Genomic DNA, 16,542 nt, shown 5'->3' with positions numbered 1-16,542 from the left:
TTGCCACAACGGTGACAGACGGAAACCATTAGCTAGGTTTCCGTCACAATTGAGTTCAATGGTGAGGGAAACGGAAGCTGAGGTTTCCGTTTGTTTTTCCACTGAGGGGTTAACCCGACAGAAACCTCAGACGGAACCCCTCAGCGGAAAGCGACGGTGATGTGAGCACAGCCTATGGAAGGACCTTGGTGAAGATCCTGGGAGCAGCTGCCCCATTCACATTCGCTTTGATCTGATATTGATAGCCTATTGTGAAAATAGACCATCAATATAAAAGACCTGGAAGACCCCTTTTAGGCTTGGTTCATAAATTTGCAGACTTGCTGTAGATTGTGCATTCATTTTTTAAGCCAAAACCGGGAATGAAACATAAAAAAGAAAAAATATATAAAGTAAAGGCATTATAGGTTTGCTTTCCTAAATCCAATTCTGGTTTTGACTTGCAAAATGCATGCAAAATCTGCACTGTGTGAACAAGGCCTAAAGGAGGTTGTGGGAAAATTTAACAGGGTCCAAGTTTTGAAGTCCCATGGTTACATCCCTGTTTACCGTGTTTCCCCGAAAGTAAGACAGTGTCTTACTTTCTTTTTATCCCCAAAAGCCCCACTATGTCTTACTTTCGGGGTATGTCTTATATTGGAAAAAAATTGTCGATTTTTTTTTTTTTTTTTTTTCACAAACTTTATTTAACTGTTTTACATTTTTTTTTTTTAGTCCCACCAGGGGACTTCACTATGCGATGTGCCGATCGCATATATAATGCTTTGGTATACTTAGTATACCGAAGCATTATTGCCTGTCAGTGTAAAACTGACAGGCAACCTATTAGGTCATGCCTCCGGCATCGCCTAACAGGCAGATGCTGAAGGCAGACCTCGGGGTCTTTGTTAGACCCCCGGCTGTCATGGAAACCCGACGGCGACCCGCGATTTGTTTGCGGGGGCGCCGATCGGGTGACAGAGGGAGCTCCCCCCTCTGTCAAACACATTAAATGCCGCTGTCACTATTGACAGCGGCATTTAATGGGTTAAACTGCCGGAATCGGCGCGCGCTTCGATTCCGGCAGTTGCAGCAGGAGCCAGGCTGTGTATAACAGCCGTGCTCCTGCCGCTGATCGCCTACCGTATTTTAAGCAGGAGGCGGCATTGACAAGTGCAGGGGACGGCGCGGTGACGTATGGAGACGTATGGAGAGGGGGGCGGCGCGGAAGTGGGCAGGAGGCGGCAATACCCCCGTGTTTCCCCGAAAGTAAGACATATGTCTTACTTTCGGGGTACGGCTTATATTAGCCGACCCCCCTGAAACCCCCGATACGTCTTACAATCGGGGGTGTCTTACTATCGGGGAAACACGGTATGTGTATACCTCTGCAACATCCCTTTTGTGCATTCTTTGCTGTGTCATCACTACAATATCCCTATACTGTGACATCTTTTGTGTGCATTATTTTTATCATGCTGTGATGTCACTATGTGCATGACATTTTTTTGAGTATTATCCCTGTACTGTGAAATCCGTGTATGCATTATTTCTGTGTTGTGACATTACTGTTTTTATAATTCTTGTGCTGTAACATCTATAAGGTAATTATCCTTTTACTGTGACATTACCATGTATTATCTGTATTCTTTTTTTTTATCACTGTGTGTGTCACGAGGCGGCTGTGGACCCACTGGGCCGTGCCGCGTAGTGGGATGGCAGCTAGCCAAACTGGTATGGTACAGAGTCTATAGTCCAAAAAGGGTACCTGATGCAATGTAGCAAGGCAGGCTCGGCTGGGACCAGGCAGCAGGTAGACGCCAGGAGATGCAGCAAAACACGACAACAGCTCAGTACGGCAGTAGACCAGGATGGTACTGGATAGCACGGGAAACAGGATACAGGTACGGGGAAACAACAAGAACGCTCAGGCGAGGATAAGAAGGGCGGTGTCCTTCTTATAGTCTAGGAATTCATGAATTGACAATGATGATGATTATCATGTGCGCGCGCTGGCATAAGCGTGCGCGCGCACACTCCGGGAGACAGGCTCGATACCCGGAAGTGAGTGCCAGCTCCTCACACGGGGACAATGCAGCACAGCAGCAGGACGTCCATGGCCGCGGTCGTCGAATGGTAAGTTAGAACGACAGACCATGGCCATAGACGTTACAGTGTGCAATATCCCTGTACTGTTATATCACGGTAAGAATGATTTCTGTGCTTTAATCCCTCAAGGTCCAGGCTTTTAATTTATTACTCCCTGCCTTTCAAGAGCCATAACTTTTTAATTTTTCCGTTGAGTGATTGTTCTATGCGGGATAAGTGTTATTTTTTAACGGCACCATTTACTGCACCATATAATGTACTGAGAAAATGCAAAAAATTATTTTGTGGGGTGGAATGGGAAAAAGAAGCAATTCTCCCATTTTACGGGGTTCATCCTGCGGTAAAAATCATGTTAACGTTATTCCGTTGTTCAGTATGATTACGGCGATATCAAATTTATAGTTTTTTAATGTTTTACTACTTTTACAAAATAAAAACAATTTGAAAGAAAAAAAAAACTGTTCTGTGTTGCCATATTCTGAGAACCAAATCTTTTTTTATTTTCTCCGTTAATGGAGCTGTATTTTTTGCGGGTCAAACTGAAGTTTTTATTTGTACCATTTTGGGGTACATACAACTTTTTAAACGCTTTTTATGCAAATTTGTGGGAGGCGTGGCGACCAAAAATCCTGCCTTTTTTTCCTTTGATGAATACCGTCAAAACGACGGAACCCTTGCACAACGGAGACAAACTGAAACCATTGGCACCGGATCCGTCACCATTGAAATCAATGGTGATGGAAACGGAAACCTTTGGTTCCAGTTTGTGTCAGTCAGGACTCCGTTCCGACGGAAAGCTCCGTCGGAACGGACAACTGACGCAGATGTGAACATAGCCTAAGGGATTGAAGGGAGTCTGTCACTAGTCTGGTATTGTGAAAAGAATTTCCCACATACCTCTATTAGATGTCTTGGCTCTTTCCAAATGGCAAAAATCAACTTTAATGCCTCCGCGCGCTGTATGCTGATTGGACACAAAGAGTCCTCCATAGCAGGAAGTTCACACGTCGTAAACTTGTTGTGGATTTGTCACAAATATCATCCTTCTGCGTTGCAAAGGGTAAAATCTGCAATCAAAATACACAACAAATCTGCAACGTGTGAACTCAGCCTTACGCCTCTCCGATCCCTCCCCTTAGCCAAGTTTCTGCGTCAGACACCGCTTTATCCAAATCCTGCGCTGTGCATTTAGGATCAGGCGCATGTGCAGTGGCTTTCCTTGCTATAGGCATCGGCTTCACATATGTCCTGCCCAAGCACCGATCTCGGTACACCATTTTTTTCGGATCCTGACTGCACCCAGCCTTAAGGCTTATTCAGACGAACGTATACGCAGTCCGTGTGACGGACGTTTTTTTAACGGCCGTCACACGGCTGCATGTATTTCTATGGGGCTGTTCACACAGCCGTTGTTTTAACGGACCGTGTGAAGGGCCCGTGAAAAAATAGGACAAGTCTATGAAAGATCCGTGAAAACGGGTCCTGTATGGGTGTGACTCGGACGTGAAAAACAGACGTTTTTCACGTCCGAGTATACACTCATTCATCTGAATATGCCCAAGGCCCCATGCACACGACCGTAAAACCGGGGACCATAACACGGTCCGTGGTTTTACGGACCCATTCAGTTGTATTGGCCGCGGACACCTTTCCTTATAACTACGGATGGATGACCGTGCCGTAGAACTGTGCCGGCAATTATGGAGCATGTCGGTTTTTTCGTGTTTTACGGGCCGTGCTCCCTTTGTATGAAAGCACGGCCCGAGAATGCAGACGGCCGTGGCCGCAATCGTGGGCTGCGATTATGGGCACGGTCATGTTTATGGGGCCTAAGTGTATGGTATCACGTAACGGCCGCAAAGTGGCTGAAAAGCGCACGGATATTAAGGGTCTATTCATAAATGGCCGCACAGTATTGCAGGTAAACAGCAGTTTTAGGGTATGTTCACACGAGGGCGTCCGTAACGGCTGAAATTACGGGGATGTTTCCGCCTGAAAACATCCCCGTAATTTCAGCCGTAACGGCATGTGCAGGCGCTTGAACGCCGCGTCAATTACGGACGTAATTGGCGCTGCTATTCATTGGAGTCAATGAATAACGGCTCCAATTACGGCCAAAGAAGTGACAGGTCACTTCTTTGACGCGGGCGTCTATTTACGCACCGTCATTTGACAGCGGCGCATAAATATACGCCTCGTGTGAACAGACAAACGTCTGCCCATTGCTTTAAATGGGCAGATGTTTGTCAACGCTATCGAGGCGCTATTTTCGGACGTAATTCGGGGCAAAAACGCCCGAATTACGTCCGTAATTAGTGCGTGTGAACATACCCTTACTCACATAAACGTGCAGTCATTTTCACCACAGCTTTTCTACATGGATTTCAGCAGCGACCGTTGCGTCAGTGGTGAGTCCGTACCCTTATGGATTTCTGTAATCGCTATATAGAGTACCACCTATTACCTGATCATTATGGGTCAACCAGTGTATAGTACATTCAGCTCCGTGGCATGGACTTTGCGGGATGATATCCTATCAGAGCCTCACTCTTCCATAATAGCCTGGCTAGCATTTTGCTACTGTGCCAATTGCAGTAATAAGTATAGGCCTTATTCACACAGTGCAGATTTGATGCTGATTTTGCATGCATTTTTTTAAATCGAAATTATGCATCAAATCTGTATTGTGTGAACAAGGTCTTATTATTCGCAATTTCTAAACAGACTTGGGGCCGGCATGCTTTGCTGTAGAACAGCCGAGAATGTCTAGATGGAGGGTTAACCCTATAGTGAATGCGTATAGGCCCGGGTGCATTATGCACGCTAGAAAACTACGCCTCGACAGCGGCGAAGGGGTTAACATTCGCGCCAGTAAAATACCCGCCAGAACGCTGAAGAGTCCATTGTTCTAACGCGTCATTACCAGGTCACGCCCACCCGTGTGCGCAGTGACGTTGTGCGCGCCAGTACAAGGCGGTTGTCGGTGAGAATTGACGGAGCAACAGCACCGGGGAAAAAAGTCATAGAAGCGGAGTAAAGGCAGGTAAAAGCTATCCCCGGTATGAGCGTGCATCATGCTGGGGAAGTGGTCTGTGGGGCGGGGTACGGTCCCGGACCTCGCACACGTTTCTATGTGAGGCTTCAGTTAGGGGATGTTGGGACCGGTGGTACCGAATGTGCGAGAATGCAGTGGCGGGCAAGATGGCGGAGACGGGTGTGTGGCGGTGCAGTGCAGGCTCCCGTAGCCTTTGTCTCTATGTGCTGTGCAGGCGGGAAATCCTGAGCATGCGAGGCGCTACTATCTACTGCTCTGACCCCTTGTAATCGCTCGCCTATTTCTGCTGCTTTATACTCCCTCCATGTGGAGTAATCTCTGCTGCTTCCCTACACTTCACGCTTGTGCTTTTCGGTTACAATCCGACTGGTGCCGTAATAAAATGACCCTGCAAGTTGTGGGCGGTGCTCAGTAATAACCATTGCTGCTGATGTGAGGGCTTTAAAGCAACAGTAAACCCAAAGTCTCTACAAAAGTGAGTTCTCTCGGCAGCCATTAAGCGGATGATTGCAGCGTTCTTCAATGGCCAGAAACCCCTGCCCCATGATCATTCCTTTATGGAAACATTTACATATATTTGTATGATGGCTGTTCTCTTATTAGGAGACTTTTGGTTTACTGTTCCTTTTAAAGGCAGGCTCTCACACAAACATTTATTGCATCCTAGTGTGATTGGTGGGAGTCTGATCGCCGGGATATATATATGTCCTGTGTACCTCCTGCGAGGCTTCTCAAGATGCCCTAAATGTTTGCTGTGGGCTAAGCCCATATTGCCCAGAGGAATGAGCAGCTTGTTGGGCAAGGCCAGTGCTAGATGATGACTTTGGCTGGGCAGGACTGGCCACTGCCCAGTAGGATCTTATTATTCTGCTAGAGAAGATGGAGCAGCTCCCCTTTGTGGGTCTGCGATATGTTCTGTATCTCCACCTTCTAATCACGACATAGTTGGATCTATAACTGCATGTGCATTGTAATGGTGGGCATCTAAAGTCATTGTCTAGCCCGGTGGTAATGATCTGGTGAGTGCAGCCGGAGGAGGGTGACGTTCGCTTGACGCCGGCTCGTCCTCGCCCTGTATCTGTGTTTCCTATAGAGACCTGCATGTACTAAAAGCTATATATGTATTTCACACACAGGACTTCATAGTGCCGCACAGCGATAAGGTGACCAGATAATAGATATTAAATGCAGGCCAGTCTGGAGAAGCAGGTAGTAACAGTTATTATTACATTGTGTTACAGTTCTGTATGATAAGTGATGTATCAGGGAGATGCGGGCCTGCCATTCCAGGGCAATATGTATACGTGTGCTCCGCGGATGCTGGGCCCTGTTATCTCTCTGGGGGCCGCATGCGAGTCATTCCCGGTCGTGGCTGTGTCGTAATACAATCACTAGCCCCGCTAATAAGCGCCGGCGGTGTGGTGGGGACGGTACTGCGCCTGCTTGGACGAGGGGCGGGGACTCGCTTACATCAGGCCTAGGGTGATCAAGAAACAACAACTTTGTATGGTCACGTCTGCGATCGCCTTGTGCTGCGCTCATTCATACTGACCGGTAAGCGCGGGGGGGGGGGGTCGGGGGTTTCCGGATTGTCTTGATCGGTTATGCGGCGCGGTTTAGTGATCCAGCCCCCGGCTATAGCGTTGTCACAGCGCTCACAGCCGGTCATTGGTACACTATGGCCGCCTGCTTGATTAGATTGTACTCCCGTTATAAGATGCCTGCATCTGCAGTATAGAAAGTACGTGGACGGAACCGAGGATTGTATGCCATCATTACTCAGTACATCGTTTAACATGTATTACTATGTATGTGTAAGAAATGTCTCCGGGCACAGCACTTTCCATGTTATTAATCATATCTGCTGATGAAGTGACATATATATATATATATATTATGGCTGTAAAGATTGCAAATGCAGTGCTCTAACAGCGTGTGGTAGAATAAGATGGGAGTCATCCGGTATGATATATGTACATCTATAGAGTGCTTTACGTGCATGTGATGTGTTCAGCACGTGATATACTAGTATATACATGGCACCATAGGCATTTTTTTTGCGTTTGATGTAACTTCATGAAATAAAGTCTATGCAATTCTGAAGTCAATACAAGTCTCTTGCTTTCCAGTATTGCAGCATTTACAGACTGCTTTTGCCAATGCAGAGCCTAATATTTACTAACACATACAAACTTTGTAAAACCTGTCTTGGTTTTTTCTTTATCTAAAGTAGCTGCCACACCATTTATCACCTATATTGTGATCGCTGCGGGGATCATGAGTACAAGGATCCTGTGTTTCCCATTTGAATGAAGTTGTGTGCACACGACCACTCCATTCATTCTCTTGCCGGCCATCTCAGTCAGTTCCATAGATTGGTAGTGCGCACGTGTGTCCACCGCTCCATTCAAATAGGACAGTCTTCCACGATCGGTGGAGATCTCAGCAGTTGGACCTGCAGCAATCAAACATTTATCACCTATCCTGTGGGTAGTTGATAGATGAATTTTGTGGGACAATGCCATAAAGTTTCAGGTTTGCTGTCTAAGCAGTGGCTTGAATATGTTCTGGCTGCTACGTAACATGGGATGCTGCATGTGATATTGTCACGCAGAATAGAAGGACTGGTAGCACGTTCATGTATGCGAAGAAAAATGCTGGCTGAGATCCATTGCTGGGTCCTGGCGTCTTTCTGCCTATTTTGGCGTATTTATTATAACTGAGCAGTTGTGAGGGGAACAACCAGGGAACTTTACTCCCTGCTAGCTAGAGTTTCTTTAGTTTTAGCAGACCATATTGCAAAGTTGGAGCATTGCATGAGCATTTACAATTCAGCCAAAGCCCCTTAGTTAAATCACATGTATGTTAAATGCATGATAAACCTGATACATGACTGGCAAATTGATGACTTTTGGCCTATCAAGCACTTTGTTTTTTATTAATGCCTTTTCTTTTGTCACTGACAGAAAATGGGGAAGAAGCAGAATGGGAAGGGCAAGAAAGTGGAAGAGGCAGAGCCTGAAGAATTTGTAGTAGAAAAGGTTCTGGACAGACGTGTTGTGAATGGAAAGGTTGAATATTATCTTAAGTGGAAAGGCTTTACAGAGTAAGTTTCTAAATATCTTTTAGTTTAAATTATGTATTTTCCCTCCAATTTAACTTTTTCTCCTTTTGCTTAGCGATTTATATATACTTGGACTTAAGGTCTCTGCCAAGGAAGCCCTTTTATGGCATATCGTTAGGAAATCCTATCAATTAGCAATTGTTTACTACATCTGCTTAAATTGGCTCTTATTTGGTGTACCACCAAGCTTATTCATCATGACTGTCCCATAGTTCTCACCGTAGCAAAACCCTACTCTACCATCATTGCAATTGTTACCTGATCTATAACAAAATTCTAATCACAAACTTTGTCAGACAAATTAGGTGGGATCCTTATGCCTTTCACTCAGTTATGCAACATGTTTCATATGCCTAGAATAAATGCTATAGAAATCTTTGAAAGCTTCTTATTTTCTTATTATACCAATGCTATAGAAAAAAAAATTAGATTTGACTTTTTTAATTAACTTTTTAGTTTTTCCGATACAGCTTCTATCATTGCATCAGTGAGTGATGAGAACTGACAGCTTGGCTGAGTGGGTCACTGGTGTTAGATGCCATAGATATTATTGTGCATTAAAGTTAATTTGATATGGTGAGTCTGTGTGGGGCACATACAGGATCCACTCTCAGCCGTGCAGTCGGTTCACTTCACTAACGGTTTTGACTGATGGCGACCAAAACGGCTTCTGTGGCTTTAACGGTCTCCTGCTATTAACGTTAAGCTTATACAGATATATGTGATACACCATCTTTGAACATAAAATGGTTAAAATTACTACTTCATATTGTCAGATGTTCTAGACTGGGAGGATGACTTGTGGTATCCATTTTGGGACTGCTTATTTATAGCTATTTTCTGGGCTAATATTTTTACGTTCCTCTCATAATTACTACCCTTCCCAATTGCCTGTGCGTCCGATATGAGAAATGGCAATTTCGGGCTAAGCACAATGGAAACTCCATTCACACGTTTGAGAACCTTTATTTTTAGCTCTTAAAATTCTAGCAATGCATTGGATGGCCGTTTCCTTCCATTTCCTTTTGGAAGACATTGACCAATACAATGATTCCATAGGAATGTGATTTACCAGCATAGGGGTTGTTCCGATGAGTATCAGTGTGAGGACTGTGGCTAAATTTCTACTCTTAATGTATGTGAAGACTCCTAAATAAGCACTTCATAATTCGATACTTGAGCGCAGACAAAATAATGTAACTCATGCAGGTCTGTTACTGTTGATCACTGTTTTATAGCAGTAATTTGTCTGTTTCCAATGTGATGCCATACATATATACTTTTTTTTTTAAACATGTACACCACAGGAGGTTCCATGAGCTTTTATGCCAGTATTTATTAAAAATATATTTTTTATACCTGGGTGAACCTCCCAGTGATTCAGGTTTTCCCTTTGTGACTTAAAGTGTAAATCTCCTGCCAGAGCTTTCATATTTAGAGGGCAGTCCTGCATCATTGGAATTACACTTCTACCTTTTATTTTTTTTTTTTTGTCTACATAACACTAGGGGTTTTCTTTTCAAAGAGAACTTATTTGTAAAGCTCTGATCAGTCGCCACCCTCTCCTGCTGGCAGATGTGCTTGTCCCTTCTTTAACACTGCGCACCCGGGAGATGGTCAATTACTATTCTATGGCTGTGCATAAAGAGCATGTAGCTTTACTTAAAGGCTTTGTTAACCTGAGTCAGTTTAGGTATAAAATGAGTAAGTATAGTTGAGTAAATTTGTAAATACATGGTCCTTAGTTACAGCCTGTATTATAGAGTAGTTTTCACAATTCTGCAAATTGGAATTTGCCCTCACACTTTCAGTGTACCTGTAATGCTGTGGGACAGTTTCCTACATCAGTTAGTAGTATGAAGCCCAGTGTAAGCACTGCAAAGAAACACTAGATCCACTTGCTGTACGCACATTAAAGGGAATGTGTTGCCAGCAAAACATGTATTTTATTTTTTTTTAATTAAACATTTAGTGTGTAGGTGATTAAACATTGTTCACATTTTTTTTTATTTTTTTCACGAGTCAGGAAATATTATAAATTAGATTCTAATTTATAATATTTCCCAGTGCTATTCACTAGATGGAGCTATTCCCAAAATTGCAGCATTGCATGTGGTAAAGCAACCACATTGCTTTTTGCTGCAAAATTGGGAAAAAAGCACTCGCTCTAGTGAGCTCTCAGCATCCCCCCCCCTCCTTTATCCTGGCTAGTGCCGGGATAAACGAGGGGATTGAACGGTCTAACCTACACTGTGTCGCCATTTTTTGAGCTAACACACAGTGTAGTAGGTTTACGTGTAGTAGGTGTACATACAGTAGTAAACACACACAAACATACATAGAAATCTCTTACCTGCTCCTGCCGCCGCGGCTCCCTCCGGCCCGTCCGCTCCGTCTGTTGCCGCTGGTCCAAGTGCACAAGTCCGGAAGCCGTGACCGGAAGTAGTAATCTTACTGTCCGGCCGCGACTTCCGGTCCACAGGAAAATGGCGCCGGACGGCGCGCATTTCAAATTGGACTGTGTGGGAGCGCGTACACAGAAGTGGATGGGACGGGCCCCGTTCGCAGTCCCTATGGGACTGTGGCTGCCGTATTCCATGTCTGTATGTGCCGTTAATCAACACATACAGAAATGAAAAAAAAAAATGGCAGCCCCCATAGGGAAGAAAAAGTGAAAAAATAGAAAAAAGTAACACACAAACACAAATAAAAACGTTTTGAATAAAACACTAACATAAAACTGACATGGAAAAAAAAAAAATTGGTGACACTGTTCCTTTAAGGCTGCAAGGAATGCTGGGAGGTTTTGGTTCTGACGTTTTGGGCTATAATATAGACTAATTCTTCATCTATTCACAATAAGTAATGCAGTGTTTGCATAGTTGTCATATGACGTTTTACCGTCTATTAAATACTGTATGAACGCCAAGTCCGGGTATGTACCAGTGCTTGATTCAGTGTTACAATCTGTTGTATTGTGATTAGAATTCTGCAACCATACTGAGCACAAGTCCTCCATATAACATTGGCTGCTGTATGTGATGCGAGCTGTCAGGAGGGGCTTACCAGGATTCATTCACGGATATTTTTCCATGTTCCTTGCCTAAACATTAAGGCCCTTTGCACATGCGACAGTAATACTGAATATTTTCGATGTGGATTTACGCATTGAAAACTGCAGCGGATTACACTTCCAGCCATTTGGATGAGGTTTGAACAAATCTAGACAATGAATGGCTGACTTTCTGATACATGGATAGGAGAGGGTCGGTTAGAGCTGCGCTCAGATGTACTTGTACCATAATACTGCATTTGTTCATGAAGTCTAACTTTAGTCCATATGATTTGCATAATCTGTGATTTGATTTCTAAGACCAAACTGCAGATTTACTTTTACTTCAGCATTGGGTATGAAATGTTTTTCTTTAATCTTAGTGCTGATAATACTTGGGAACCAGAAGAGAACTTGGATTGTCCAGAGTTAATTGAAGCTTTTCTCAACTCTCAGAAGGCTGGAAAAGAAAAACCTGATGGTAACAAGCGGAAATCCGTGTCAGACAGTGAGTCTGAAGACAGCAAGACAAAAAAGAAACGAGAATCGGTATGGCTATGTTCAGATGCTAGCTCACCTGCTGTAGTAGTCCATGCTAGGTTGTCAGTGTAATGTAAATGCCATTGTGTTCATAAAATAAAATAACGTTGCTATAAATAGTTAAAAAAACCAAAAAAACAGAGCTGCTCTTCTAGCTTTAACATTGTCGGCTGCTGGTCTTGTTGGACCAATTATGCATAGCTGTATATTATAGCGCTGCTCCTGTGTCCATGCCATCCATGCACTGTATTGGGAACGTACTGTAAGGGTATATTCAGAGTTTTTTGACGTGGAAACCGCTCCGTAAAACTCACCGAAAATGCCTCCCATTGATTCGGGGGTGGAAAGAAGGGACATGGCCTATCTTCGCGCGATTACGCCTCTCACCTCCCTTTGAGATCAATGGGAGGCAGAGAAAGCGTATTTTGTGGCGTTTTATGCCCGTGGCGCTCAATGACTGCGGGCGAATATCAGCATGCAGGCAGAGGAAAATCTGCCTCAAACTTCCAAACAAAATTGAGGCAGATTTTCCGCCTGCAATAAACTCCATGTGAACCCAGCCTTACAGAAAATGGATAAACTGCTGGCTGCTAATAGAAGTCACTGTTTAAACATGGTTTAAATGCAAAATTGTGAACTATATAATGTAAGGCTAGGACCATGCAAGGTCTCACCTAGGCTTGAAGATTAAGCTTAAATGAAATCAAGCTTGCTACTTTCCCTTTCAATGCTTGAGCTGTCCTCTGTTCCTGTTGCCCCCATGACAACACTTACCTGCTTTGTGAGCCCTGAAACGTTTCTTGCCGCTCTTTGTATTTGGAGTGTACTTGTTTAGCTTTAGTTGTTCTCAAAGAAACCTTGTGACTTTGTATCTTGAAAGCCTGTTTAAATTAATTTTATATTCTGTCGTCTAAGGATATCAGCACTGTTTAATGTATATTTTATGCTTACTTAACATTTTATATTTAGGTTGATAAACCAAGAGGCTTTTCTAGAGCCTTAGAACCAGAGAGGATAATTGGTGCTACAGACAGCAGCGGGGAGCTGATGTTCCTTATGAAATGGTAAGTAATGTCATTGTGGCTTTATGATGAAATAATGTACTTGTTAATTAAAGAGGCATGTCACCAGATTATAAGTGTCCTATCTCCTACATAATCTGATTGGCGCTGTAATGTAGATAACAGCAGTGGTTTTTATTTTGAAAAACTATCATTTTTGAGCAAGTTATGAGCTAGTTTAGATTTAGATTTTAGATTTACTTCCTTCACTGCACAATCATGCTGGGCTGGAACAATGAAGTGTATGAAGCTGATTGGTCAGCCTCACACACTTCTTTACAACACCCACTTGGTCAAAAGTAAAAACACGCCCAGTTGTCTATTGAGAAACTAAATCTAAAATTGCTCATAACTTGCTAAAAAATGATAGTTTTTCAAAATAAAAACCACTGCTGTAATCTACATTACAGCGCCAATCAGATTATGTAGGAGATAGGGCACTTATAATCTGGTGACAGAGCCTCTTTAACCCCTTCCCCCTGCTTGCATTCTGGGCCCTAATGTCCAAGCCATTTTTTACATTTTTCCATTGTCACATTCAAACAGCTATAACTTTTTTTTATTTTTGCGTCGGCATAGCTGTATAAGGTCTTGTGTTTTGCAGGACGACTTGCAGTTTTTATTGGTACCATTTGAGAGTAGATGCGACTTTTTGATCACTTTTTATCACATTTTTTTAAAGTAAGGATTAACAGAAAAAAGCAATTTTTCCATTTTTTTTTTTTTTTTTTTTTTTTTTTTACGGCATTCACAGTGCGGGTTAAATAATGTAATAGCTTTATAGTCGGGGTCGTTACGGACGTGGCGATACCAAATATGTGTAACTTTTTTGCCTTATTGTAGTTTTTGTTTTTTTTTTAATAGTAAAGCATTTTGTAAGGGGAAAAAGTGTTTTTTTTTTTTTTTTTTTTTTTTTTTTTACTTATATTAAACTTTTTTTACTTTTGTACTAGTCCCACTAAGGGACTTCACTATCCTCCGATCCCTATTATAATACACTGCAATACTTTTGTATTGCAGTGTATTACTGCCTGCCTGTTTAAAACGGACAGGCATCTGCTAGGTCATGCCTGCGGCATGATCTAGCAGGCATTCACTCCAGGCAGATCTGGGGGCCTTTATTAGACCCCCGGCTGCCATAGAAGACACAGACACTCGGCGATTTTATCGCCGGGTGTCGGTGGGATGAGAGGGAGCTCCCTCCCTCTCTCCAAAACCACTCAGATGCGGTGCACGCCATTGTGCACTGCATCTGAAGGGTTAAACGGGTGAGATCGATACTAATATCGATCTCCCCCGGCAGAGCAGGGACGCTCCCAGCTGCCTCTGGCAGCTGAGAGCAGGGAGATTTCACGGCTCCCTGCTCTGTTTACTTTATTCTACAGCAGCGCCGTGGAATAGCGGCGCTGTAGAATAAAGCCCATTAATGACTGCCGTGAAAAGGCTAATCGGCAATCATTAAGGGGTTAAGTAGCGCTAAGTTTTAAGAACTTTGTTTGTTTTTACTGATGCCTCCTTTCAAAAGCTGAATAAACTCAATCATGTAATGGCAACAAATCTTCATTTTAGGGGAAGTGTCCAATTTATTACATATTCTACTTAAAGGGACACTCCAGCCAAAACGTAACTTTCCCATGTGTACCATTATGGTATTCAATGTCAGTCTCCGCTGTTTTTCTTGCTGCTTCTATATCAGACTAGGATGGTTGCTTAGCAGCAGTGTGAATCAGGCTCGGTGACACTTTCTCTACTTGAGTGGAGATCTGCGTCACCCATCACCGGCTTCAGCAGCTCATGTGCCGTGCTACTTTTGCACAAGGGGGGGGACAACAAACTTTTTAGCTACCACTGATACTTAGACAGGTTCCTGTCACACAGGTATAATGTATAAGAATATAGTGCAGCCTCCCTGTCTGTATACTTATGGTTTCTCCGCTTATATAGGAATATAGAGCTAATGATAAGCGTCCACCAGCATGCAGAAAGGGTATTTTCTTTAGCTGATCATGTGATGCTGTGCTGAAGTGTCATGGAATTGATGGCAAAGCAGACAGTAAGAGAAAGCTGGGGGAATCAAGATGGAGGCTTTTTTAAAGTACAGATAAGGCAGCAGTTCAGAAAGTAAGCCAGGAATACGTAAGTGTAGTGTGGTATAGTCAGGTGGGGAATGCAGACTTGGAAAGTTATCACTGGAGGTCTACTTTATAGGGGTTATTTGGTTCCATATGCACCTCCATACCTCATGTTACTAAAAATAAAAAAAGCTTTTGCTGTCCCTGCAGGCAAGGAGTTTTTAAGATTAATACCAATGGTGTCTGCCCTTTATACCTAGACCTGTAACCATTACAAGGGGGCATCCTCTATGTCTAAAGGAAATACAACAGGCGCGTAACTTCCCTACTATTCTGCAAATGGGCTAACGATGGACGGATCTGCCATTGGTATCATAACTAGCTGGATCTGTCATGATATGGGGCTCTTAAGCAGGGCAGCATGTGTTCATGACAGGTCTGCTTTAAAGATGGACTCCAGGCTGATCTAATCATGTCTAGGGTAGTGCATGACACTAGGCTTCAGAGCACACCGTAGAATATTTGCCATAGGCAAGACCGTGTATTCGTTCTGCTCGGCGTATTCTGTTACCTTGCTCCAGCAGGATCTGTCTTACAAATCTGCTGTCTGCTTGGACATGTTAAACATATTATGTATTTTTACAGGAAAGACTCGGATGAAGCAGATTTGGTCCCAGCAAAAGAAGCCAATATGAAATGTCCTCAAGTTGTTATCGCTTTTTATGAAGAGAGATTAACATGGCACTCTTGTCCAGAAGATGAAGCGCAATAAAGTCCTTTCTACTTACAAGTAGACTTTTTTTATTGGGTTTTTTTTTTTCTTTTGGCCACCTAAACCATAAGGTTATGTATTTAGGTTTTTTCTGAATAAACCACACCAGTAATTTGGCAGAATGTGGCCCCACAAAATGTACTTTGCCTGTAGAGCTTTTGATACATAAATGTATTTGCTCTGTCCAGGTTTTTTATGAGTTTTCAATCTTCTGAAGTCCGAGCATCTACAGTATAATACAGACTTGCAAGTGTTTTGTAGCCTTCAATTGATGTGCATGTTAATGCTTTAGCCCAATCTTTATCATAGGTTTAGTTCCAGTTCTTGCTTCAGTGGAAGTGCCCTGGAGATCTTTGTAGTAAGTGGAATGTTACCTGACTGTATATTGTTTACTTCAATGTAAATACTGGTGAGCAGTGTTCAATAAATAGTTTTATATTCTCAAATGTGACTCCAGCTTTGTGTGCATGAAGATGCTGGACCCTTTTAAGGGTCCAGTGTAAGGTTCCTTTTAAGAATGGCGTCTCTTTTGAGTGAAAAATCCAACTCTAAAACACAAGTAAGGGGCTTAGTGACTAAAGATTCACTCCAGCAAAAAAATAAATAGTTTTTTTGACATATGGGTACACACCAGTAATCTAGCAGTGTCTTTCCTTCCAGCGCTGTTGCATCAATGTGTTTTTGAATGTCTTTATTATGGGCAGTTGTGTCATGTGATCTCAGTCTGATCATCAAAATAGACCATGATCTCGTGTGTAGACAGGGGGTCACGCTCCCC

The 16,542-nt window shown here is 43.1% G+C and overlaps 1 protein-coding gene across 6 annotated transcripts; it reads left to right on the top strand.

Annotated features, from left to right (window-relative positions):
• The first annotated feature begins 1,798 nt into the window (after positions 1-1,798).
• CBX3 (chromobox 3) lies at positions 1,799-16,210 on the top strand. Of its 6 annotated transcripts, none has more exons than XM_075827264.1 (6): positions 5,019-5,127; positions 6,280-6,352; positions 8,110-8,249; positions 11,703-11,868; positions 12,829-12,923; positions 15,638-16,210. In XM_075827264.1, exons 2-6 carry the CDS (start codon positions 6,329-6,331, stop codon positions 15,762-15,764), a joined length of 552 nt encoding a protein of 183 aa, XP_075683379.1. In that variant the 5' UTR covers positions 5,019-5,127; positions 6,280-6,328; the 3' UTR covers positions 15,765-16,210. The 6 variants fall into 6 exon arrangements, with proteins under 6 accessions (XP_075683377.1, XP_075683379.1, XP_075683383.1 ...); XM_075827263.1 differs by having other exon boundaries at positions 5,025-5,131; XM_075827262.1 differs by lacking the exons at positions 5,019-5,127; positions 6,280-6,352 and adding an exon at positions 1,799-1,883.
• The last annotated feature ends 332 nt before the right edge of the window (positions 16,211-16,542 follow it).

This window comes from Rhinoderma darwinii, chromosome 5, assembly GCF_050947455.1.
Source record: "Rhinoderma darwinii isolate aRhiDar2 chromosome 5, aRhiDar2.hap1, whole genome shotgun sequence".
NCBI classification, from domain to species: domain Eukaryota; kingdom Metazoa; phylum Chordata; class Amphibia; order Anura; family Rhinodermatidae; genus Rhinoderma; species Rhinoderma darwinii.
This window is presented reverse-complemented; position numbering and strand designations above follow the sequence as displayed.